The 27,692-nt window shown below is 35.8% G+C and overlaps 1 protein-coding gene across 5 annotated transcripts in view; it reads right to left on the reverse strand.

Moving 5' to 3' along the window:
* The window catches only part of CTNNA2 (catenin alpha 2), a 1,366,752-nt gene that overhangs the window by 26,494 nt on the left and 1,312,566 nt on the right, over positions 1-27,692 (reverse strand). For 3 of the 5 annotated variants that reach the window (XM_044926018.2, XM_044926017.2, XM_025262324.3), the window contains exons 16-18: positions 20,743-20,848; positions 16,501-16,635; positions 5,790-5,933 (exon numbers count right to left, since the gene is read on the reverse strand). In XM_044926018.2, the coding sequence (XP_044781953.1) occupies positions 5,790-5,933; positions 16,501-16,635; positions 20,743-20,848 (385 nt within the window). The remainder of the gene's footprint in view (positions 1-5,789; positions 5,934-16,500; positions 16,636-20,742; positions 20,849-27,692) is intronic. The other 2 variants (XM_044926020.2, XM_044926019.2) reach the window with 1 other exon arrangement.

Below are 27,692 nucleotides of genomic sequence, written 5' to 3' on the forward strand. Positions count from 1 at the left end.
ACGTGCTCTGCCCCTCTGCTATGTCCTATGGACTGTAGCTTGCAAGACTCCTCTGCCCATGGGATTCTCCAGGCAAGAATATTGGAAAGGGTTGTCATTTTCTCCTCCAGGGGATCTTCTCAACCCAGGGATCAAACCTGTGTGTCCTGTGTCTCCTTGCATTGAACATGAGGATTCTTTACCACTGAGCCACCTGGACCATAGACCCTACATTGACTTGAGAGCTTGATTAATCAATATTTCTTTTCAATAGAAAAGAAAGTGAAAGTGATGTCACTCAGTCATGTCCTACTCTTTGCGACCCCATGGCCTGTAGCCTACCAGATCCCTCCATCCATGGGGTTTTCCAGGCAAGAATACTGGAGTGGGTTGCCATTTCCTTCTCCAGAGGATCTTCCCAACCCAGGAATTGAACCCGGGTCTCCCCCATTGTAGGCAGACGCTTTACCGTCTGAGCCACCGGGAAGAGTTCTCCTAATTAAAATTAAAAAGTAGTCAAATGATTCTTCCAAAGAATACGAAGCAGAAATAAATACTGCTCTGCACTATTGTCTCCATCTCTTACCTTGACACAAATTGGGAGCTGTAGAACTTAGCTCTGAACTTGATGAACTTCTTGCACTGATCCATGATGATGAAAGACACAAAGCGATCCCTTAAATGTTTATATTCTCATGCCTTTTCTTCAAGCCATACTTAATAGCTTAGCAATTCTTTATATTTGACAACCACCATTATTTGAAAATTATTTTTATGCTTAACTGAAATTTAAACCAGTTTTCTCAAGAACATTATGTTACTTTTATCCTATTTTTCCAAATCTTTAACTCTTAATATTTTCTTCTTTTAATTTATATCTTCTTCCAAGAATATAGGAAGAATGAGTCAATTTTTTTGCCTGAAACTTTGCTATGGAAATGAGTCACCTGGCATGTTGAAGGTTAGATAGGGTAGTTAATTAGAGATTCCAAGAATGTACATATGCTCTACAATCTCAGGAAATCACTACATATGCCCTATAGTCCTGATTCAAGGGGTCTGCAGTCTGGCCCATTTGCATTTTAACAGTCTCTTTCTGTGTCTCTTTCCACCTATTTCTGTGTTTGGTTTGACATATGGGTGTGATCCTCTGACCATTTTGGGAGACAGTCATTAAAATAAGATTATGTCAGAAAGTTTTTCTTTGACTTCCAGTGCCCACCTACCTTTCTTACTTTACCTCTGATTTTTATCCATCTTTTTACCCATCTCTAGCATTTTCAGGGCTGGTCAGCACAGAATACATCTATACCATAATATTATGGCCATTCTGTTTCCCTCTGGGCTAATCATTTCTCTCCGCAATTTAAAAAATTCCTATCCATTTATCTCTGAATATTCAAAGATATTATCCCATTAATGAAGCTTCCTCTCCCCCCTTCTCTAGAGGAATCTCTAGATTCATACATAGTTCTGTTAGAGTGATTATTATAATCTATCACAGTTCCTGATTATGTGCCCATTTTCCATTTCTACTTCCATGTCCATCCATAACATGTGAATATCACATGTTATTTACTCACTAAATGTTTGTTGAATTATAACTGAACTTCTGTTTCTAAAATTACCTCTGGGGCATTTTGGGGGAGGAAGGTAAGAGTTGCCATCTGTATTGTTGTTCTCTTGAGACAAACCTAACTGTATAATATCTTTAACTTCCTTTAATAGTCTAGATTATTCCACAAAAATTTACAGAAGTCCTACTTGAACTTTTTTGGGAAATTAGTCCTAAGAGAGCCTTCTCTGTTTTGCAAAACTGAATCTGATCCTACAACTTCATTATTTCCATATAGTAAAGTTTAGTTTTAGAAAGTGATTTCCTGTGATAATATATTCTAGAAATTAATCTCAATTTCATGATAGAAAATTAAGAAACATTTCACTGGATGATGTAAACCAAGTCCTTAGAATTTAGGATAGGTAATAAAGCAGTTCTACTCATGGAATTCTTGGCTATTAGAATGGCCAAAGTAATAATCTGGAAGGAACTTGGATGGCAAGAAATACAGGAACAGTGCCCTCTAAGTGATACAAAGTATACAGTGAACATCATCTGAGTCTACAGCAACAGAGAGGCTTTCACATTTAAATGTGCTCCTATGTCAAAGTGGGTAAAAAAGTGAAGTGAAAGTTGTTCAGTTGTGTTCGACTCTTGCAAGCCCATGGACTATACAGTCCATGGAATTCTCTAGGGCAGAATACTGGAGTGGGTAGCCTATCCCTTCTCCAGCAGATCTTCACGACCCAGGAAGGGAACGGGGGTCTCCTGCATTGCAGGCAGATTCTTTACCAACTGAGCTATCAGGGAAGCCCAAAGTGGGTAAATCATGGCCAAATCAATCGCCTCTTTCCAAGTGTATTAGGGAAAGAGACCTGCATAATCATTGTCTGTTTGAGAACAGAGTCTGACATGATTCCTATTCAGTGCAAGAAACTTCCATTTGCTTCAGAAAACCATACTGGTTACACGAATTCTCATTAGCTTATGGGCATTTCTATGACTATGCAACCTGTCTAAACTTGTCAGTGATAGAGCCCTTGATTTTCCAAATGACAATCCATTTCCACCTTCAACAGAAAACCAGAATGTCCCAGAGTTACAGCTTCCTTCTGTCCCCAATTCTTTCATTTTATTTACTTCCTTTCCACAGCTGTGGCTGTGAGTGATCATATGACCTCTTGTGTAACTGAGAAAATAGCAGCCTGATTATATTTTAACAATCATTCTAAGTCATTCACTTGCAGCCTCCTCTTCATATATTATAAAGTCAGCATATAATTAAGGGGAAAGGGGCTCAAAATGTATGGGACTGAACTCAAAGCAAAGACTTTTTATTTTGATACATGACATTTCTCAACACAGGTTATTCTCTGCAAAATTTACAATTCTGTGGGCTTTTGATCTGAAATATTTCCCTTCCCACAACACAAATCTAAAATGCTTTGTTCAAAGTTAGCTGAGGGCCTCAGCTTCTCACAAAGCCTTCCCAGGACAATCCAATCCAACTCAGCCCACAGGGATATCTCTTAGTTCTTTGACATGTATTGTCTTCACCTCTCAGTTGTTACGTGGTATGTGTCTAGACTTCCAAAAAGGTTTCACATTCCTCAAGAGTAGGAGCCAGGTCTTATATGTCATTTGTCCTTCATAACATATAGTTCAGGATTCATCAATTCCCTACTCACCAACTCTTCCCAATACCACAAGGGAATTCCTGTAACAATGCATAAGTAATTCTGAATTTCTGAGTCCCACTGAGACCCTAGCTCCATCTATTACCTAGTGGGTACGGATATTTTATTTCAAATAATCAAAATAACAACATTAAGAAGTTAAAAAACAAGTTAGTCTTCCACATGAACACATAGCTAATCATCAATCGCTTGATAATGTCCACTTAAAAGAATGGGAACTACTAATACTATTAAACAAGTAAGACTATATCAGATATAGGGTACATTTTGAGACTAGGTTGGAGTGAAATTTTTCTTCAGGTTTGAATAACTCTATGTCAACTACAAAAATTAGATCTCATCAACTATACAGTCTTTTCCCCATAAACCATTTCTTTGAAAACATACAAAACAATGTAACTTTAGAGCAGTATTACTTTAGAATATATCCTTTAAGTCATCTCTCATCATTTTAGATGAGAAAACTGAGGCCCAAGTATGTGTCTGTGTTAGTCACTAAGTCGTGTCCAACTCTTGGTGATCCCATGGACTGTATAGCAGCCCGCCAGGCTCCTCTGTCCATGGAATTCTCCAGGCAAGAATACTGGAGTTGGGTGCCATTTCCTTCTCCAGGGGATCTTCCTGACCCAGGGATCGAACCTGGGTCTCCTGCATTGCAGGAGGCCCAAAACATCAAAGGCATTTACTTTGAGTCACCTAATTAGTCACCTACAGAAATAGGAGTAGTGCACTAGTGTTCAGACATCAGATTAATGTAACTTTTGTTACATGTGACTCTTTTGGTTAGAGCACAATATATGTATGTATTTTAAATTATAATTCAAATACATACAAAATGGATATAAAAACACTGAACACCACTTTCAATGAAACATGCACATGAGAGTATACAAGTGCATGCACACTGCATTCCATGATAGATTCTCTGAATTTACATGAGTGTACAACACAACCATTCTTAACTCACGAAGTTAAAAGATGATTGTATTCCAAGGGTTTGTAAAATATGAGCATTTCTTACCTGGCAGCTGTATGAGGGATTGATAAAAGACATGAAAAACTTGAGCTATTATATGATTAGACATCAGACTTTTTTTGGCACTAGAGGTTTACTTTCACCTGGGGTTCCAGGATCTAACGCTTTTAATGAAAAGAAGACCAGAGACTTGAGAAGGATCACACAACACAGGAGGTTTCATCACCTGTTGCCCACATTGCAATTTTAAGTGGACTACAGGTGATTATCACCTACATTTTCCTCTGGGCCAGTTATGACTCCAATTCTACTTATTGTGCCTAAAATCTTCACCATTGTAGTTGCTTCTTTAGGTTAGAAAGCTTAGCTGGGAAAATAGCTTCAGCAGTGACCATACAACTTTACCCCCGGTCATGAAAAGGACAGTATCTTGTGGGGAAGGACCCCTGTGGGAGAGGGCTGGAGGGTCTACACATAACAGAAGAGCTGTGGATGAGAACGGACGTCTCCTTTTAAACTGCCCATATTCTCCAATACCAATATTCATACATAGCTAGTTAACTAGGGATTTGAAAAAAATGAATGATAAGCACTTAACTCCTTTCATAATACCTATGATTCAAACTGAGATGTGTTTTATCGCACCCCATGAAGAGTAACAGGACCTCAGATTCTGATGGTCAAAACTTTTAAGAAAACATCCACCCCAACACCCCTTAAAGATATAACCATCTCCATGAACTTCCTTTGCTTCTCATATATAAAAGTTGATATCTTGATAGTTTTAATAGGTACCCAGGCGAGAACAAGGAAAATGTAGAAACATGCTCACTGCAGTTGATCTTTTCTTTCTAAATACTAAGGCATATAAAAGAATTAAACAGCAACAATGGAAATCTGAATATAACAAAGAACAGCAGCTTTTTACAACAGCATCAGTGTTATGATATATAACAAAAAGGTAGCAAATTTGGTTGAAACACATTGAAATTGTTGCACCCTTAATCTTGCAAGGGTGGTGACTTTTTTTCTTATTAAGTATTTTAGCTTTTGCATTGGAAAGTTTTCATTTGTTTATATCAGAACCAAGTTTTTGACAATTCTTGTGTATCAGTTTCTTTACCATTTTACTCTATAATTTTTAGAAGAGCAGACTGATTCTCTGGCCAAACATCAATAAAGGGTTATTCTCTCATCCTGAAATCTTTCAAATGAAGAAGAATACACTCTTCTGATTAGCCTTACTTTAGAGAAAGCTTACTAAATGACTACAGAATGGGTTCATTCCACGTATGCGATGACTTTCCTTCCCAAAGGGAAGAAAGACTGAGAAATAAAGGAATGAAAATACCATTTTCAGCTTCTCAAGTTTAGATCATCATTGGAGAGTATATCTGTATTGTGGAATTCTTGACTTAAATAAAGAATAAATAAGTAAATCTTTTGCCCCAAGTTGGTTAATACAGTAAGTAAAGAGGGCTTGATTGGTCACATTTGACTTCATCAAAATGCCATCCCCCTGCTTTCAAAATTAATGTTTACAATGAGATAGTTTAGATTAGAAAGTGAAGTTACTCACCATAGAAGAATCACTGCTTCCACTCCCGATCGGAGCTCCCTCAGCACAGGTTGGGAGGTGGGTAGAAAGTTGACTAGCCCTGCCCCCATCTATGACATCACAATCTACCTCATAAAAGGTAGTGAAAGTGCTCTGAATTCCTGTCTGATTTCCGAGAGATACAGAAAAGAAAGAGTGAGAGAGAGAGCAAGAGAAAAAAAGAAAAAACAAAAAAATGTACCCTATTGGGAAGGGATTAGGGAGGTGGAAGAGGGAGTGAGTATTTGGGAGAAAAAGGCCTGTGAATGAATTAAGTACTGAAAGAGATATGGGTGGGCCTCCGTGGTATTAAGCAGCCCGGCCCTTTGGATTCCTCATTGGTTCTTTTGAACAGATAAATTAACCCTTTGGGAGAAGGAGGTTGAAGGAGCGTCCCTCATCGTCAGGCACTGTAGGGGAAAACTGTAGTGGGGTTCAAGGGGAATGAATCCCCTATTTAAAGCATTGAAGATCACCAAGAAAGAAAGCACGGGCTGAAACTCTTAACGCCTGGAACAGCAAGTGGGGATTGCCAGATGTCTTTGTTAGTAGTTCCATTGCCCTGCTGCATGACCTTCAGAAAGCTCTGGGTCTCAGCACACTCAGCCAGTACATGGTGCTAAGGGGGTACTTACCTCTTCCATTGGGTTCACTGAGGAATTAATGTACTCATTGTTGCTAGAATGGCATTTTTAAAAATGTTCTCCTTTTTGCATTCAAGGGTGAGTTTTGTGATGGGCACCATTGAAAAGATAAGCCAATAACCAATGTCGAGTTTGACTCTTGGAATTTCTACCTCTTAAAATGTTATCTCTGACATAAAATACTACTGACAATCTTGACAAAGTTTTTCTACGTGCACTGAATATAACATACTCCTAAAAGGGAGAGTAGTTCTCTCTTCAAACCTGGAGAGAAATCAAATGGCAATACTGCTACAATCACAAGGTCCCCTATGCAGGTACTTTCAGAGGAGTTTAGATGACCCACTAATGCTCAGTGACCAAACATTTTGGTTACATGCAATTCTGCTATAGTCACAGAGTTACAGCTTTGTTTAAAGTCTGAATATATATAATCAGGCAAAATGGGAAAATAATGTGATCTAAGCTTTTTTTTTTTCTTTTCTAATGTAGATTTAGAGCTTTGAAAATTGAACTACTCACAGTCTCAAGTGAGTATTATGACAAAACAAAAGGAGGAGCAAGCAGTCCTGAAACTATCCACATGGAAGCCAGATCTTAAATCTGCCCAGTGGAACATATGAAAAGTGAATCTATTTCCACAAAGAATATTCTAGTAAAGTTTCAAAATAATAGCTTGTCATTCACATCATGAATGGTTAAAGGCCAGAGACTATTTTTGCATGCAGATAAACAAAACTCCTAATTTGGATTTTTTTTTTCTGGTGTTTTAAGCCAATACAGTTCTATTTCCAATCCTGTCATTCTTACCTTACCAAATATCTAAGTGTTTAGACCACAGTTTTAAACTAAAATTAGTAGATTAGGGAGCATTTTGAAACACAGGAGCTCCTAAATACAAAATGATTATGACTTGGGCAACATTACTCCCATCTTTTACTTTAAAATAAATGTTAAAGGCATTTAAAGGTTGTCTCTAGGGAACTAAAGACAAAAAGAAAAAATAACTGACGTATGAGAAGAAAGAATGAAATTTTTCCTATATTTGCATTTTTTAGTATTTTTTAGAAGAAGTGATAATACTCTGCACATGTTTTACTTGCTGAATATTCTATTCTCATTTTCAATAAATCTAAGTCTAAATTCAAATTCACCTTTAATAGCTTTTATTGTGTTAAATTTCACAATTAATGAACCTATAAAGCTATTTTCTTGCAATTTTTGCATATTGAATCATTGACTTGTTGGCTTATCTTTCCTTTTTGATGCTTTGTAATAGTCCCATTTGGTTTTAGAAATTAGCCATCTCCTGATTTCCCCATTGTAGGCAAAGTGTTATTCTTTTACCAATTTTATAATCAAACAGTTTCAAAAGTGATAATTATATATCAGAAACTCATTTCTGTCATCTCACCTTTTGTACAATATATAAAGGTCACTATTTTAAGATTAATGATGCATCTGTCCATTCTCCCAATAAACACTTTAAAATTTTTACTACTCAACAAAGGAGGGACACTTTTGCCAATATTAAGATATTAGAATAAAATTGGAGCTAAACACTTTTTAAATATTGAACTAAAACAAACTGGTCTTAGATTATAATTTTTTTGTATTTCTAATTAATTATATATCATTTATTTGTAAGTAGAACATGACTTCAGGAACCCAATGCAAAACTAGGCTGCATCAAATGGATGCAGAGTGGTGAACTGTGCTGACTTTTTCTGTGATTTAGTATGATTGATTGCAATAATGTATTTAGTTATGATATTAGTTAAACTAACAAAATTTTCTTTGACACAGAATGCAGTGCCTGGATCAGAAAATTTCTAGCTCTTCTTGGGATCTAGCCTCTTGATACTGTTCATGAAAACTAAGTCTCACTGCAATTATGGATTTGATGCATACTTCCTACGACATTACAGAAATGGATGAGTTAGCCCTTCAAGACAAGACATGAAGTGTTTGCAAGATTTCAGTCAAGAGACTTCATTATTGAAGTCATGATTATAATTTTCTTCGGATCAGAGAAATGTAAGATTGGTTTCAAATATTTATTTGCTTGTTATGGAAAAAAAAAGTTTTAAGTTAGTGCAAAGGATGAAGAAAAGCCAGGTGGAATAATTTGTACACTCCAAAAGAATAATTGGCAGATGTATTTACCAAGTAATTTATCATGGAAGACATGATCAGGCAGTTGGCATGCAATGTGACCAAAATCTTAAATATCCCAGCAAGAGAGAATATAATTAATTTCGATAGCAAAATATTTGAATTAGAAGTTTCCAGATAAAGAAATGATGTTTGAGTTTGTCTTAAGATAGTATCTTACATACAGAACCTTGGACTTAAAAGAGTACATGTCCTTAGAAAATGATGCTGACTGCAACTTCTCCAGGATATTCTCTTTCAGTTGCAAAATAAAGTTGCAAAAGGAAACAGAGAAAAGAAGGCAGACTATAGAGATTTGAGAGAACATCTAGCCAGACTTCCAATCAAGTTCATTATCAACAAGACATCTGTATAGATGAAGGTATTCAGAGAAAAGCAATAAAATAAGATATAGTACTGATGATGAAAGAAAAGTTTAAAGTCTAAATTAATCTTGCCTTCAAGAAAATAGAATTAGGATGAAATATTTGAAATATATATGTATTGCCCAGAAGGAAAATGACTGTTCAAGATACAGTAAGACAATGTATTTTGAAGCAGTAAAACAAATCTGAACTAAAAATCCTCCATATTGCCCATCCAGAAGTCTTTCCTATTTTTAAGATACATGGGCCATAACATAACATATTTCTCCTCTAAAGGGCTCTGATCAAAGGCAGATTTTATAAATTATTTAAACTGGGGAAAGCATTTGACATAGTCTGTATGGACAGAATGTAGACAATAGTAAGTTAAGCACAGTTTTACTTCCAGTAAACCAAGAAAACCAGTGAATACACAGAGGGAGCTCAACAGACAGCCCGCTATTCCAGCTGAAAATGCTAAACAGTAAGATGAGAAACTGTGAGGTAAAATGAAAACAAGAGACTATACAACCTAATAAAAGCACAATGGACAGAAAAATTTACCCTTTTACAAAAATTATTTGCTATTAGAGGTAAAGAACCTTGAATGCTCCCACCCAACCAATATTTAGCACTGTTCCTTTTATGTGGGAGTTGAAATGCAATAGGAACATAAAATTCAATGAATTAAAATATCCTTATAAGAACAAGCAATAAGTACAACTCTGAACTCTGATGGTTAGTTTGTCATTAGAAGTTAGGAACAGCTTATGGAACCATTGTTTTTTTCCTAGGAAAAACACTGCTCCTGTCTCAGTTTTGCTATCGGCATCTCTTTATTTCCTTTATTTTGAGTCATCTGAGGTCATACAAAATCAATAATGAAATTCCCAGATAACATTAAGTATATGGTTTTAATATTCATATTCTCTTTTTAAATTTAATTATATATTTTATATCAACTTGTTCATATTTTAACTTCTCTTACGGCATGTCCAAGTAGAAACAAGAATAAAAACACAATAGATTTGGATAATCCATTCAAAATAACATATTTCTTGACTAGAGCTGACAAATCGGAGGGTATACAGGAAAACCAAAAATGAGGAACTGAACTATAGATACTGTATCTAAATAAAGATATTCAATCAACACTTCAACTTCTCATAATTATTTGGTTCAACTGAAGGGAACCGGTAGATCTGGGTTGCTCTCATATACCCAAAACTAGTTTAAAATGGGGGAGAAGGTGCTAGCTCCTAAGATACTACTACAGACATTAATTCTTAAAACATACTGATAAACAAAGAACATCTTAGAAGGAACTCAGACAATTATTACATGTAGACAAGATCTCTGAACATATCTCACGGGAAAATTGTATAAACCAGGATATCTTTAGCTAGGTTTTCCTGTGTTTCACAGATATCAAAAGATTTGTGCAATCATTGTCCCTCATTTAGGTGCCTTCTATGTATCTCACTTCCAAGTTTCTGTAAAATATTACTATTCATTTGATGTCAAAAAAAACCCTTAGAATATTAAAATCAAAGACATTAATTACTAACATAATTGCATGAAAAATTTGCCTGCCTTATTTTAATTTGTGGCTTTTGAAACTTGAAAAAATTCTAAAACCCAAAGGAATGAAAGTCCATTGATTCAGTGACAGGTAATGGCATTGATATTTCTGACTCAGAGACACTCCTCTGTTCATAAAGTCACTAACACTTTTTGCTCTTATGAGCAATAATGCCCTTAAACTCAAATGTAAACTGCTCAGCTCACAAGTTCAGGTGACGTAATCAAGTGAACCCACTGAGTAGACCCTAGTTTGGTCAATCCATGTCTCCATTTGAGGTCAAAGAGTTATTTGCTTGGTTCACATCCCAGCTTTGCCACAATCGAGTCTGTTTTCCTAGTTTAGGATTTACATTAGAAAAGTCTTTTTCTCTGTATAAAACAATTTAGTAAGATAACAAACTGGTTTAATTTCATAAGTGAATAACTGATTTTTTTTTCCGATGAATAGAATTAACCATACTGGTAACTTTAGATTAGTATCGTTGAGTATGTATCTGAAGAGTTACTTCTTACAGTGAAGCAACATACCCTCCTCCTTTGTGTAAGATTATTATTTGAAGTCAGGGTGATATGCTGTGGTGCTACAGACATAAAGCTTTCTATGATGCCTGAAACCCAAGGAGATTTTTTACTTTCTTATAAAACTTATTTCAAATTTCTTTCAAAAATAATGCCTGGAGTTTGTTAAATGTCACTTTTACAACACTGAGAGAATGAATTTGCACTGAAAAAAACTTAAGGGTTATTTTTATCTTAAGGTTTGAATAATTTGGGTTGTGCAAAAGTCAATGACCATGGACACTGACATGAATGTAACTAAGGAAGATTTAAAATGGGAATCAGAATTTCTATGGTTATAGTTGTACCATCATAACACATTAAGGCGTAGGCTGTTGGGAGAAAGATTGACTTATGCAACAACCCATCATACTAGAAGATTAAGTGCAAAGAACTATTGCCATTCTGAATATGATGAATACCGATTTAATTTTCTTACTATTACAGAGTTTCTTCATTATCCCTCTGTTTAGATTGATAATCTGACTTTAGCTTTAATCTTACTTTCATTGGATCTGGATTTTCCTACTTTCCCAAGATCAGAAAAAGTTCTTTAAGCCAAATACTTAATAACTTACCCTCTGGAAGGTCTGGATAAAATTCTTTGAAACTGCTGTGAGTTGCTTGAACACATACCCTTTTGTTTAAATGAAGCATAGAAGTGCATTCCAAACCCAAACTGAAATAGCTAACAATTTAGATTTTTTTCCCATTACTACTACACTTTGATCAGTGGAGATAAGCAAGAATTGACAATAGACAGAATCAGAAGATACATAAAAAAAGACTCTTTTTCCCCAAAATTGTGCTTAAAGTAGGAGTCTACACAACAAGGTATCAATACAATGCTTGTTTCAGTGATTGTTTCAGCCCATTACAAAATACTGATACATTTTTACAGAGGGAATAAAAAAATTTTCAAGTATAATGCAATTCTCATCTCAAACAACCACCATTATATATATATGTGTGTGTGTATATATATATACACACACACAAGTATATATAGGTATGTATATGTATATATATATGGTATTGTACAAATATATATAACATTGTACAAAGAAACGCTATATGTTCCCCAAAATTGTATTATATTGAATTAGATATTAGTCACAGTTGTCAATCATTTGTTCATTTCTTAATTATTGCTTATTAAGGGGACAAAGAAGCAAATCAGCTTTATGTGTTGTGTGTATATATGTAAGCACGTGCATATAGCATATATGTATTTTATTCAAATTGACTTGAATATGACCAGTTTCTAGTATTTTTATGAGTGTTTTTTAGCTATTACCATGAATATTCATGTTAGTTTTAACTGAGCCCAATGTTTGAATGATATGAAACATAATTGACCCCTTATTCTCCAATTTTCTTTTTACCAATCCAGATCCTACCAGTGTTGCAAATTATGCTTGCTCACCTTGTCAAACTTTTCTCCATAACCCAATTGAGAGGAATTCAAATTTGGAAAGGAGATATTTAAAAGACAAAAGAACAAAAGTTCACTTAGGGCAAATTACTCAGTCCTTCAGGAATAGGTCATGGCTTCACTTAATCAGCCTGAGGGCTAAGGGAACTAACATTTGTCACCTCTAAACTCTGTTCCTATATTTTGTTTGCATGAAAAAAGGCATTTATTTGCAATAAAATCTATTAACTTTGTAACTTCTCATGTAGAGTCAGCTCTAAGTTATATCAGTGGCCCTCCATCTCTGAACCTGAACATCAAATTCTTGTCAAGAGCAGAGTTATCGCTCTTGTGTTCCAGCTTTATTGTTATAATGGGGCTCCTGTTGTATTTAAACTTAACATTTTAGATAGAATTTTTTGGTTTTATCAGAATGCTTGATATTCAGCCTTCTATATTCGAAATCCCTACATTTGTGTTTTGAATCTCATTCTTAATAATGTACAAAGTATAAATCTTTGGGTAGCTAAAGATTATCAAGGCTTATAAAATGGTTTTTGTTTCTCCAGTTGCATGTGTATATCTCCATTTTTAAATTTAAAAGAATGTATTAAATTCTCTGAAACTGAATGCAGAAAAATTAATTAAAAATATGACAAATATACAGGTAATTTCTATAGCATGGCATTGGAACTGATTTGTATTCAAAACATATTTACATGCTGAAAAAGTGTGGTTCAACTTGTCTCCCCTGATGAATAAAATGCTGTCACCTTTAATGGATATTACTTGTATTGAACTTATTTATGTTATGCTATGGTTAAATTTATTTTTCCTTTGTTTTCTCTTTTTCCTTCTTTTATGCTTCTTCCTTCCTCCTCTCCTCTTTCCTCTTTATCTTTTCTTCTTACAACAGTCTTTTTTTCCAGAAAGCATGTAAACCAGCTTAAAAGATTAAACTACCAAACATTAAACTAAACAAGCAAATAAAGCCAGTATTTAAACTATCAAGCTGTTTAATTGTCTGGGCTTTCATCTCCTCTGCTTTTCCTCTAACATTTCTATCACTCTTTGAGGGGTTTTTTTTTTTTGTTTGTTTGTTTTAATGCTCTTTCCCATTACCTGCTTAGCAACCACATTGAGCTAAACTGGCTCACAAATATGCATCTTCTACTGTGAGATTTAATAAGAATGGCACCTTTCCACTGTTGAGAAATGTTTAAGCCAATGACTTAAAAAAAATTGATTGCCAGCCAGAAAACTAATGCTGCTTCTTAGATAGCAGTTGCATGAATGAGCATCCATAGGCATACACCCTGGTTTCATCTATTTCTCTAGTTCCCATCATGACTCATGAAAAGCTTTGCACCCACTGTCACCATCTCCTATTGAGATTTCCTGAGTCACCTCTGAAGTCAAAGGCAGACACCAGAGAAGAAGCCTTTCCCACTTTGTACACATAGACTCACATAAAACATACACATGCTGACATGGTATACAATTATGCACATGAGCATATTTTTAGTTTAAGTTCATCATGCCAGCATAAGACTATAAAAATATGGCATTCAGTTTTTAAATCCAAATAATTTTTCTTGGCAAAAGGGGAAAAAAAATTATCCAAATCTCTTCTGCTTCAGTAGAAACTTTGACTCCTAATTAAAATACTGTTCTAGGGGTTTTCAGAGAAGGCACAGTTTTGAATACCATGTACACAAAGACATAGGAAAAAAACAAGGACAATTTAAGTATTTCTCTTTTTAATTGCATATTATATGCAATACTATATTTAATATATATATATGCATACTGTATGTAATATAGCAACTTCTTAAAAATGTGGCAACTTCGTCATGCCAGACAACAAAATAAATGGGGCCCAAAGCATGGATGAACTTTCTTGGCAAAATCATTGAAAGTTTGTGTGTATGGGGTCTCACATTCTTGACTCTTTTAGAATTTTGAAGACAGTCATGTGTGCTACTGTGCAAAATAAACATATTGCTGTTTTTTTTTTTTTTTTTCTCTATTGGCCATCAATGAAGGATGAAGAAGAAGATGGAGGCAAAGTGGCAAAGACAGCAGACTACAGATGCAGGTGTGGCACCAAATAGCAATCAAGCTTGGAAAAAAATCATGAAGAAACCAAGAGCAGGCCCATAATTGAGCAATATAAGCAAATCTTTATAATGCATTTGACTCAATTATTATAAAGTGGTATAACATTCCTCTGAAAGAAGCCTTCTCCCATGCAAGGATTTACGAACATTGCCAATAAGACTCAAAGAAGGAAACAGGCTTTGTGATAAGTGTTCTCAAACACCTCTGCCAATGCCAACAGTGCAAGTGATAAAAGCCAGTGATGGTTTGGACTACAACTAAATGAGGAAAATACAATGGAAATGAAGCTCTGGAGGCAGTGATGAACAATGGGCACTGAGAGGACGATGGAGAGCAACTCTGCCCGTAAAACTTGCTTAGATGAGGTTGCGGAGTCTGAGATCCACAAAGATGCTCTGCGCATCCATGTAAATAATAAGATTTCGAAAGTAACAAATGAAAGCACACAAGGCAAGCGAAACAAAATGCACTCAGTCCCACAGGTGCTTGATACAGATGGACATGAAAGCTGAATGGTATGGGAAACTATACCATTGAGGCTGAAGATAAGAAAGGAAGCAAGGGAAATGCAATGTTTCGATCACTTCTTGGCAGAGAGAATCTTGGTAATAACCAATGTGGCAGGAAGTACACATTGCAAGACAGATTGCTCTTGGTTGTTGAAGAATGTTGAAGCGGGATCATTTTGGAAAAGGAGGGGTGACTATGCTTTGCTAAGAGGCACAAAATCGCAATTTACTGGGCACTAGATGAGACTGCATGGAACAGACTTTCTAAATGGAATCTCCATGCAAGCCAGATAAGCTCTTTTCCCAGCTAGGTTTTCTAAACGCCAAACAATACAGGAACTGAAACCTTTGGGTTCAAGGATGATTTTTACACATATTTTTAATCAAATGGTGAATTTCTGGAAATGTCTTGAGGAAGAATTGAGCTTCATGACCAGTCTGATGTTCACAAGGCATTCACCATATGGATAATATTCTGTTTCTGGTAATGCCACACTGAAAATGGCAGCATCATGGCTGACTGGGAAAAGAACTAAAGGTGGAAGAGCCACACTTTGGAATTTGCAAATAGTTTACAATAGATGGCATCTTGTGTTGAAAGAAAGGGACTGAGGGAGGAGAAGAAGCCAAGGTAAGAACCTCAACACATACATTTGGAAATCTTGCCAAGAAATCATGATACTTCTATTCATTGAGCTTTTTGCTTCTTTGCATTTGATGAAAATGGACCAGATACTTATATTTTCATGAGAAGGGAAACACTGAAGTGATTGAATAAAAGATCTATAATTGTTAGTGTCTGACAACCATGTTAGTTTTTGGCAACAGCACATCAACCTGTATTAAATCCAAATGCTTTCTGGCTTTTAAAGGTTATTGATAACCTAGTATGCATTGGAACCTGATGAATGAATTCCTATTGTTTTCACCATCTCTAACATGTGAACACAATCCACACATAGAGAGGCTGGCTCCTGAACAGAGAATGAAAATTACTAGGACTAACAGAGGGAAGTAGACTTACAATGAGTAAATATACAAAAGCCCCAAATAATTATAATAGTCACAACTTGGCAATGACTTTCCAGACTATGAAATTAGTTTTCTTGTGAAGAATGGAGATTTTATAGGGCTAGTATAAACACAGGGTAATTGGAAAATCAAATTGTTCATTGTGAGTTATTGTTAAGTCTGGAATAATGGTGATAACATTTAAAAAGAAAAAAAAAAAACTACCTATGAATCACTGTAGTTTGGTGTTTTTAGCAGTACTGTTGCCAAGAATGCTTGCTTTGGAAGAACAACAGTGGAAACTCGAATTGTGAAGCCCAGGTCCCAGCTTACCCCTGACACAATGAGCTCTCCTCCCAGATTCTGTACTTCGGCTTTCACCTTGCTGCAGATGTTAAGCTGATGGCAATACAAGGCAATTCGTTGAAGGTAGGCTAATAAATCCTGCTTACATGCTGAATCAGGACACTATAAAACATTAAAAAAAATTATCTCAATTAGTAAGAATCTTTCAGTTTCTAATACTTGTTATATAGAAGCTGTGAGAAGAAAAGTTTTCACTGTCATATACCTTAATTATATCCATTCAACTTGATAGTGCATTGAAGCTTCAGAAATGCTTTAGGGAATTTAGAAGGCCACAGTGATAGGTGAGAATGGTTAGTTCCACTTTGATAAAATTCTATACAAAGAATTTTAATGATCTCCCAGAAAGTCTTATTGGGATGAATGTATAAGTATTTTATCAATTATCTTCTAAACTGCAAAAAAAAAACAATATTCTATAGGATTTCTCTTAATGACCCATTCCATGTTCACTATATGCAAAGTTATTTTAACACAGACAACAAAGCAACAGATGCTAGAAGAAATCATTCTGTGTGGCAGTCTCTCTGCCATAGTAGAAGAGAGTTTCAATTTGATTTGTTGAAACATGTATAATATCATGTATGAAACAAGTTGCCAGTCCAGGTTCGATGCACGATACTGGATGCTTGGGGCTGGTGCACTGGGACGACCCAGAGGGATGGTATGGGGAGGGAGGAGGGAGGAGGGTTCAGGATGGGGAACACATGTATACCTGTGGCGGATTCATTTCGATATTTGGCAAAACTAATACAATATTGTAAAGTTTAAAAATAAACTAAAATAAAAAAAAAGGAAAATGCATTTGTTTCTTTTGGCTTTATAAGAAATGTATCATTCACTAAAGAAACTCTATTGCACTTTCTGGAATATCATATTTATCAACAAATTTAGCAACATGATAAACTTAATTTAAACCAGAGACTGTGAGAAGGATCAAGACCATTGTACAAGAAAAAGATGTGAGTAAAATGAGTTTGAAGCCCATTGAAATAAGCTCATCAGTGTAACAACAGGACCCTTCCAAGGATGCAGCGGAGATATTGAATTCTTAAAAAAAAAAATCGGGTGACCAAGGATTTTGAATTATCTTTGTAACTTAAGTTGGTAGATGTCCGTCAAATACACACTGAACAGAGCTGAACACTTTCAGAGACATTTACATGCTTCCCTAAAGCATTTCTGAAGCTTCAATGCCAACGGCTATCCAGCAATTGAAATATATTCCTATTGCTATCCAAAGTTCAGTTCAAAATTCTCCAGGACATTCTATTGTTCTCCCTCAATCTGGCACTTAAAAAGGACATATAATCACCAGATCCTTGATGAAACACTATAAGAAACAAGTACCCACAGCCCAAAGTAAAGTACCTTATTTAGAACAAAAGTATGAGAAAAAGACTCCAGCTAAGCTTCCTTCAAGCTCAAGAAAGGGAATTCTTTCATTAATACTGTGAAGCCAGTCATTTGACATAGCCATTTATTTAATAAGTTACAAAAGGGTCTTTTTTCTACATAACACTTACCATTGTGGTATTTTTTTTTTCAGTAACTGCATTTATCAAGAAAGAATCCCACAGAGACTGTTTTTAGCTTCCTACAAGTTCTTCATACTGTAATATTTATCCTACTCCAGAGACCCATATACTGAAAGGAATTAACTTTAAAATGATATCTCCCTAAAGGCCTTTCATACAAATACCTTGCAGCAAATTAAAATGGAAGTTCTATCTCAATGGAACAGTAATTAAAAACGCAACAGTCCGTAAAAAGTTTATACTGTGTGCATATCTCAAATCTTCATAAAAATATTTTCTGGGAAAATAAAGCCAACCAATGCATATTTTGGAAATGCTCATTCTATTCTGTTATTTAAACTGAAGTATTAAAACACAAGTAAAGGCATTATGGACCAAGAAAAATAACTCTTATACCACTGGAATAGTAGAAATGGATGCATTATTTGAAAAAGAAATGTTCCATTCAGACCAAACATTAGCAAAAATTGCAGGTTGCTTCACAACTGATTACAGGAAGAATGCTACAAAGAGGTAGCATTTTAATACTTTGTCACAATCTCAAGATACACCTAAAATCCTGGGATTTGTATGTGTGTGTGTGTGCATATGTGATTTGCTTTCCAGATATCAAAGCTGTTTGGGGGCTATGTTTCTGGATACATAATTGTTGGAAATAAAGATCCAAAATTACAAAATCAAAAACAAGAATCACAATAAAAATCATTGAGCTCAAGGAGCCTAAACATACTGAGAAGTAGTTTCAGCCATTGAGATTCGGAATATAATGGAAAAACCATCCAAACTTCATCTACTTTTACTCCTTAGGAGTCCATCCTAGCACAATCTTCTCTCAGAACCAACTGCCAATCTGTGGTCACTCCACTTATCCCAATATTTGCATAAAATTGCCTCAACATTTGCAGAAAAAAATGGAGCATTCTTTCCTGGCTGGTGCATTTCTGTATGTTTGCATGTATGAGTGCTATTTTCAAATAAACTCATTTTCTCTCCTCTCTTTTACATGAACCCTCTAGGTGACATATGGAACTCAATCTTTGCTCCAAAATGTAGGAAGCTTGACAATCAGTAGTGCCCTGAAATTAGCAATATAATAATGGTTTGGTCCTTAATCACTATAAATTTCAGGAGATTTTCAAATTTTGGTAATATTTAGTAAATTATTTTTACTCTTAAGTGTTTCTCAAAAATTCAAAAGAAAGCAAAACATTCCCCCAGATTTGCTATCATATATATAATATGAGACAATATATAATATGAGCGTTATTTTAAAAGTAATCCCAATAGTTTAATCATGAGTTTTTCTTTTCAGACTTCAGAAGATGAGTAAATTTGGTATTGACTTGAGGTATTCTATAATATGGGATGTTGAAGGCAAGTATTTAGAGGAACAGTCTTATATTAGAAAATGAGGGAGATAAAATATAGTAAGCCACTCAAAAACCACAGGAGGCCACGGCCATTTATGGAAGAGGTGGTTGTGGTTTAGTCATTAAGTCATGTCCAACTCTTTGTGATCCCATGGGCTGTAGTCCACCATGGAATTTTCCAGGCGTGAATGCTGGAGTGGGTAGCCATTCCCTTCTCCAAGGGATCTTCCTGACCCAGGGATCAAATCTGCATCTCCTGCATCACAGGCAGTCTCTTGCATTGCAGGCAGATTCTCTACCAATTGAGCTACGAGAAAAGCCCTCCTCCACAGAGGAGGAAAAAAATCCTAAATCTTTCAGTGTTCCCAAAGAGGATGATCTGTTTTGTAGTAAATTCATGTTCATAATGTTTTTCCATGTAAAAAGCAGTTTATATAATATTTTCTATTTCAGAATCTTAATATATATTTTAAGACATTTTCCTTTGAAACTGGCTCAAACTGTAAGCCACCATTGTTTAAAGAGATAAGCATCAGTTATTTGAAAGAGTCTATTGCCTAAAGTACACTTACAAGAAATGGCCCATTATTGAAAGAAGACATACTTAGAACAGGATTTTAGAGTTCCAGATCAGCAAAATAAAATGAAAAGAGTGGAAATAAACTCAAATATTCAACCTTGAGATTGAGAACTATTTTAATGTGAATCTTACTTAATTCAATCTGAAGGCATAAAAGATACCCTGAGAATTTTGTTAATTTCTGATGCACTTTGAGTCTGGATGAAAATAAAGCTGAAATCTGAATGTTTTTGATTATGTGGATATGTATGCCAGGACATAAATTATAATGAATTATAAAGAGCATCATTATAGCAAGATCAATTATAACAAGAAATAAAGTTGTTTCTTTTGCTTCCCATTTCTGCAATGTCATTGAGTTTCTGAATGAGGACAGCCAGGATAATCCATGATTCCTTGAAGGTTATGTCTCTTAAAAAGTGGATACCCTATATTTCTGAATATTGTAAAGTTAAAAAATAAAATAAAATGAAAAAATGAAAATAAAATAAAATTTAAAAAAAAGTGGATACCCTTCTTTCTAAAGGAACTTTGAAAACAGAACCCACCTTTGGCATCAACTCAATCTCAACAGAGTTAGAGGTCAGTTTGTAAAATGGTAGCAATTCTCTACAATTCATTCTTCAGAGGCATTTAATAGAGTGCATAAAACCCATTACAGAACCCAAGAGCTAGTTAATGACCCCACTCAGCATGTGCTTGCTCTTCCCTCTTATATTACCTGATCAGCCACAGCGCGGGCTAATTTGTCCATTCGAGAACCTGCTTCTGCAATTTTCTTGGCGGCATTAATGACATCAGATGTATTTTTCAACGGGCCTTTGCCTCTGAAACAACAGGCACAACATAATTAGAAATTCACTTTATGGCAGGAAATAGACACACCTACCATATTGTTTGTCCAGGACCCTGCTTTTGTATTTGATTTGGCTCTGACCATGTTAGAGGAAATTTGAATGTTTTCTTGATTCACTTCAATTTCCATTTAAATAATCCACTTTATTTACATTCATTTTCAGGGAATATTTTTCCCTATTTGGATGGGCATGCTCACATTTTATTCTTTACATGAGTTTCTATATTTTTTGAACAGTGGTCCATTAAAAAAGATGATCACTACAAGGGCAATGGGAATTTAACATGTAAATGCTTATCATGTGTCTATGCTGTTGTATACATTTATCTTCATAACAACCCTAACAAGCAGGCATCATCATCCCCATTTTAGAGAAGAGAAAAATAGACTAAAGTAATTAACTCACCCAAGCTTATGCAAATCATGTGATAAATTCTAAATTTAAATCAGTCTAGCCAAAATAAATGCTCGTTCACTGTCTTTCACACCATGCCCAGCATTATTATTATGTTAATTATATTTTTAAGTCCACTTTGGCTCTTTGAGAAACCATTGTCTCCTGTCCATAACTGGGGATGATTTGGCCAAAATTTCAGAAATCTGCTGAGCTCTTTCTTTTGCTGGCTTATATGCTTCTGGGACTGACTTATGAAAGAATACTCATAGAACACTGTGTGACAGTAGATGTCTTTCTGTTGCCAAAAACCATTGCCCCAATATTTTTCACATAAGGTTTTCAATTAGGTGAACTGTTTAATATTACATGTCTTTCAAATATTTATTAGAAAGGAAAAGGAAACTATGCTGCATTATAATATTTAAACAAAATGTTGCATATGATATACCTTCTCTTTTCTTGAAAGGTAAATAACATGATAGACTAAATACATTTATTCCTCTATTTTTAGCATTGTTACTGGTCTCCTTGTGCTCGGTTGCTCAGTCATATCCAACTCTTTGCAACTCCATGGACTGTAGCCTGCCAGGGTCCTCTGCCCATGGCATTTTCCAGGCAAGAATACTGGAGTTGCGATTTCCTACTCCAACTGGTCTCCTCATATGCATGTAAAAATCAATGCATTTTTTAGGACTACAAAATTATAATCCTATAGTTAAACATGTGGTGAGATACAGAGAAAAGCTACTCAGAAGTCATTTATTTAGATTGCATAGAGAGTAGGCAATGATTGCCATTGTTCCATAATAGCATTTTATAAAATGGAAGACTTAAAATGACTTTAGAAAATAAATGTAAATGAAGGGCATTTTGTTTCCCTCTTAATTTTGCTTCTGGAATTTTTAGTGTTAGTAGCTAAAAGTAAGATATATTGTGTTCACATCAATGCTTAAACATGTACATAGGGAAATTCAAAACTTAAGATATTTCATTTTGCTATGGCAACATTAACTCTAGAAAGTGAAAGAGGAGAGTGAAAAAGTTGGCTTAAAACTAAACATTCAGAAAACTAAGATCATAACATCTGGTCCCATGAATTCATGGCAAATAGATGAGGAAACAATGGAAACACTGAGAGACTTTATTTTAGGGGGCTCTAAAATCAGTGCAGATGGTGACTGCAGCCATGAAATTAAAAGACTCTTGTTCCTTGGAAGAAAAGTCATGACCAACCTAGACAGCATATTAAAAAGCAGAGACATTCCTTTGCCAACAAAGGTCCATATTCTCAAAGCTATGGTTTTTCCAGTAGTCACGTATGGATGTGAGAGTTGGACTACAAAGAAAGCTGAGCATCGCAGAATTGATGCTTTTGAACGTGGTGTTGGAGAAGACTCTTAAGAATCTCTTGGACTGCAAGGAGATCCAACCAGTCCATACTAAAACAAATCAATCCTGAATAGTCTTTGGAAGGACAGATGCTGAAGCTGATGGAAGAACTGACTCATTGAAAAAGACCCTGATGCTGGGAAAGATTGAAGGTGGGAGAAGAAGGGGACGACAAAGGATGAGATGGTTGGATGGCATCACTGACTCAATGGACATGAGTTTGAGTAGGCTTCGGGAGTTGGTGATGAACAGGGAAGCCTGCAGTCCATGGGGTTGCAAAGAGTCGACTAAATGACTGAACTGAACTGAACATTAACTCTTCCACAAAAGGCATTGATTCTATCCAGTTGCTATATAGATTTTTAAATACATAGATTTTATATGTGCATTTTATATAATATGAGTGAATTAAAAATTCTGTGACAATTTGGCTCTCATTCTCTTACATTATTTTTTAAATTATCTCTAAATAAACTTTTGTTTTTGGTTTATATTTTTAAAGGAAATTCTAGATGCAGAATCTGTCAATATTTAATAGTATTCTCATTATTATTTATTTCTCTGTAACTTCCAAACCTTAGAAAATCCTTTTTTACAATCTTACTCTGATAAAAAATTGTTGTTACTTTTTGCCTTCATATTAACCCATTCCTACTGGAGAAGGGATAATCTACCCACTCCAGTATTCTTGGGCTTCTCTTACAGCTCAACTGGTAAAAAGTCCTCCTGCAATGCGGGAGACCTGGGTTTGATCCCTGGGTTGGGAAGATCCCCTGGAGAAGGGAAAGGCTACCCACTCCAGTATTCTGGCCTGGAGAATTCCATGGACTGTATAGTCCATGGGGTTGCAAAGAGTCGGACACAACTGAACGACTTTCACTTTCACTAACCCATTCACAAAGGGCTGCATTATACTTGATATTTCATTAATAACAATCTTGGTGTTTGTTTACTCCAAGAATTTCAAAGGATTTGTAGAAATGCTTATTCATGAACCTTTCATGATAACTTTCAACAGTGGATTGATTCTGACATTTATAGAGGCTTGAATCTGTCTGAGGCTCAGGCTCCTAAATTTCAGCTAAAGCATCATTAGAAGCATGTCTTCTTGTAATTAAAAAGAGACTACAGATTTACTATTAATATAACAATACTATTATATTGTTATTTAAAAAGTTTGACACTAGAATTCACATTGTAGACTCAATTAAATTCTTGGAGTCACAAGTGGATGATAGGGATATATTTCATGAAACTAGAGAGCAATGTAGAAATTTTGAGATCATCAAATATTTCCTCATTTTCTAGCTGAGAAAGCTGAAATCCAAAGAGGAGGCTAAGTGACCTGCCCAAGATGATAAGAAGAGAAAAAAAAAGGACTGAACCTCTGTGTCCCTAATCATAATTTTGTTGGTTGCCATGGAGGAGGGGTGGAGGAGGGAAGGACTAGGAAGGTAGGATTAGCAGATGCAAACTATTATATGTAGGAGGAAGAAACACCAACAAGCTCTTACTGTATAGCACGGGGCACTATAATCAATGTTGTGCTCAGCTGCTCAGTCGTGTCTGAGTCTTTGTGATCCTATGGACTGTAGCCCATCAGACTCCTCTGTCCATGGAATTTTCCAGGCAAGAATACTGGAGTGTGCTACTATTTCCTTCTCCAAGGGATCTTCCTGACCCAGGGAGGGAACCTGCATCTCTTGCATCTTCTGGCATTGGCAGGAGATTCTTTACCACTGAGCCACCTGGGAAGCCCACTATATTCAATATCAGATGATAAAACATAGTGGAAAAGAATATTTTTTAAAATGTCTATATGTGTATAACTGGGTCCCTTTGCTGTACAGCAGAGACTGGCACAACATCGTTGATCAATTATACTTCAATTTAAAAAAATTAAAAAATATTACAAGAAGAGATTTATGAGTTAGAAAATAATAGAACATGGGATGGACATGTACACATTGCTGTATTTAAAACAGATAAGCAACAAGGACCTAGTGGATAGTAAAATTTGTATATGGAACACTGCTCAATGTTATGTGGCAGCCTGGATGGGAGGGAAGATTGGGAAAGGATGAATACATGTATATGTATGGCTGAGTCTTTTTGCTGTTCACCTCAATCTATCACAACATTGTTTATTAATCGACTATAGTGAATGAAGGCAATGGCACCCCACTGCAGTACTCTTGCCTGGAAAATCCCATGGGCAGAGGAGCCTGGTGGGCTGCAGTCCATGGGGTCGCTAAGAATCAGACATGACTGAGCAACTTCCCTTTCACTTTTCACTTTCATGCATTGGAGAAGGAAATGGCAACCCACTCCAGTGTTCTTGCCTGGAGAATCCCAGGGACGGGAGAGCCTGGTGGGCTTCCGTCTATGGGGTCGCACAGAATCAGACACGACTGAAGCGACTTAGTAGCAGCATAGTGAGTGAAAGTCTGTCAGTCCTATGTGACTCTTTGCAACCCCATGGACTGTAGCCCACCATCCTCCTCTGTCCATGGAATTCTCTAGGCCAGAATAGTGGAGTGAGTAGCCATTCCCTTCTCCAGGGGATCTTCCCAACCCAGGGATTTAACCCAGCTCTCCCACATTGCAGGTGAATTCTTTACCATCTGAGCCACCAGGGAATACCCAATACAAAATAAAAGTTTAAAAAAAAAAAAAATAGAACACAGAAAATAAACAAAACTGGTTCCAAAAAAAAAAGGGAAAAGTGATATAGAAAATAAACCTAGTTTGTTAACAAGAAAAAAATTAAGTAAAGAAAATGGCACTTGAATGTTAGAGTGGGTTTGTACATGCTCACAAGAGCTGACTATAAAATGTGTCAGTAGACACATTGGTAGCTTGAAACCTGCCATGATAGTACTCCTTCTATGGCTTCTTTTTTTCCCCCTAGAAAATTAGAAAGCTGCTGCCAAAGGCCAACTTAGTAGAAAGGATATATGTATCCTTTCTTTCCCAAACTTCCCTCCCACCCAAGCTGCCACATAACACTTAGCCCTGTTCCAAGTTGAGAGTAAGGCTACTGTGATCTGAAGGAGGTTCCAGGGGGCTTCTGCAGCTGGAATATGGTTATAAAGTTTATAATATTTAAGGTATACATTTCTTTAAGGCATTTTTCTACAGGTAAACTTCATAATTTAAGATTATATTTATTTTCTTATTTTTCTGTCAATATGATGTATATGAAAAAATGTAATTTTCTTTTCCATGATGATAGAGGAATCTGTGTCACTTTTTTATCATTTATTCATCATTACAATTAATCATTTATATGCTCTTTTTTTCTGAGTTTTTATTCAAGTTTTTTACATATTTTTCCATTTTTTTAACCTAAATTACTTGTCTCTGTTTTTTAGATATTTTGAATTTTGATCTTTTGTTAATCATGTTGCAAATTACTTCTTCCAGACTTAGCCTGTATGTTTACCTTTGTAAAGCTTTTTTAAAGTATAAATTTTAATTTTATTGTGGTCAAATGTATCGATCATTTCTACTAGAGTTTGCACTTTTTGAAACTTCTTTAAGAAGTTCTTCCTGTTCAAAGTGTTAGCTTATACTATGGTGGTAATCATTTTGTAATATATATATAATATATATTTTGCAATATCTATATATATATACATATATTTCAGAAAATTGATATTCACATGCAAAAGAATGAAGCAAGACCCTTAACTCATAGCATATAAAAAATTAACTGGAAGTGGATTGTAAGAGCTAATCTATACATATCGTAACAAGAAAACTTAAGGGAAAAACTTCATGACATTGGATTTGGCAATGATTTCTTGACTATTACACCAAGAACACAGACAACAGCAGCAATATTAATTGAAAAATTTGACTCTATCAAAATTTAAAATCTGTGAATTAAAGGACACAATCAACAGAGTAAAAATGCAGCCCATAGAATAAGAGAAAATATTTTTAAATCCTATATCTGACAAGGGGCTAAAACCCAGAATATAGAAAAACTCCTACAACTCAACACTAAAAATCAACCTGAATTAAAAAAAAAAAAATGAGCAAAGTGCTTGAATATACATTTCTCCAGAGAAGATATACAATAGCTAATCAGGAAGCAACAGTTAGAACTGGACGTGGAACAACAAACTGGTTCCAAATAGGAAAAGGAGTACGTCAAGGCTGTATATTGTCACCCTGCTTATTTAACTTCTATGTAGAGTACATCATGAGAAATGCTGGGCGGGAAGAAGCACAAGCTGGAATCAAGATTGCTGGGAGAAATATCAATAACCTCAGATATGCAGATGACACCACCCTTATGGCAGAAAGTGAAGAGGAACTCAAAAGCCTCTTGATGAAAGCGAAAGAGGAGAGTGAAAAAGTTGGCTTAAAGCTCAACATTCAGAAATCTAAGATCATGGCATCTGGTCCCATCACTTCATGGGAAACAGATGGGGAAACAGTGGAAACAGTGTCAGACTTTATTTTTGGAGGGCTCCAAAATCACTGCAGATGGTGATTGCAGCCATGAAATTAAAAGACGCTTACTCCTTGGAAGGAAAGTTATGACCAACCTAGATAGCACATTCAAAAGCAGAGACATTACTTTGCCAACAAAGGTCTGTCTAGTCAAGGCTGTGGTTTTTCCAGTGGTCATGTATGGATGTGAGAGTTGGACTGTGAAGAAAGCTGAGTGCCAAAGAATTGCTTTTGAACTGTGGTGTTGGAGAAGACTATTGAGAGTCCCTTGGACTGCAAGGAGATCCAACCAGTCCATTCTGAAGGAGATCAGTCCTGGGTGTTCTTTGGAAGGACTGATGCTAAAGCTGAAATTCCAATACTTTGGCCACCTCATGCAAAGAGTTGACTCATTGGAAAAGACTCTGATGCTGGGAGGGATTGGGGGCAGGAGGAGAAGGGGACGACAGAGGATGAGATGGCTGGATGGCATCACCGACTCGCTGGATGTGAGTTTGAGTGAACTCCGGGAGTTGGTGATGGACAGGGAGTCCTGGCGTGCTGCGATTCATGGGGTTGCAAAGAG

The sequence above is a fragment of the Bubalus bubalis genome, chromosome 12, assembly GCF_019923935.1.
Source record: "Bubalus bubalis isolate 160015118507 breed Murrah chromosome 12, NDDB_SH_1, whole genome shotgun sequence".
Lineage (NCBI taxonomy): Eukaryota > Metazoa > Chordata > Mammalia > Artiodactyla > Bovidae > Bubalus > Bubalus bubalis.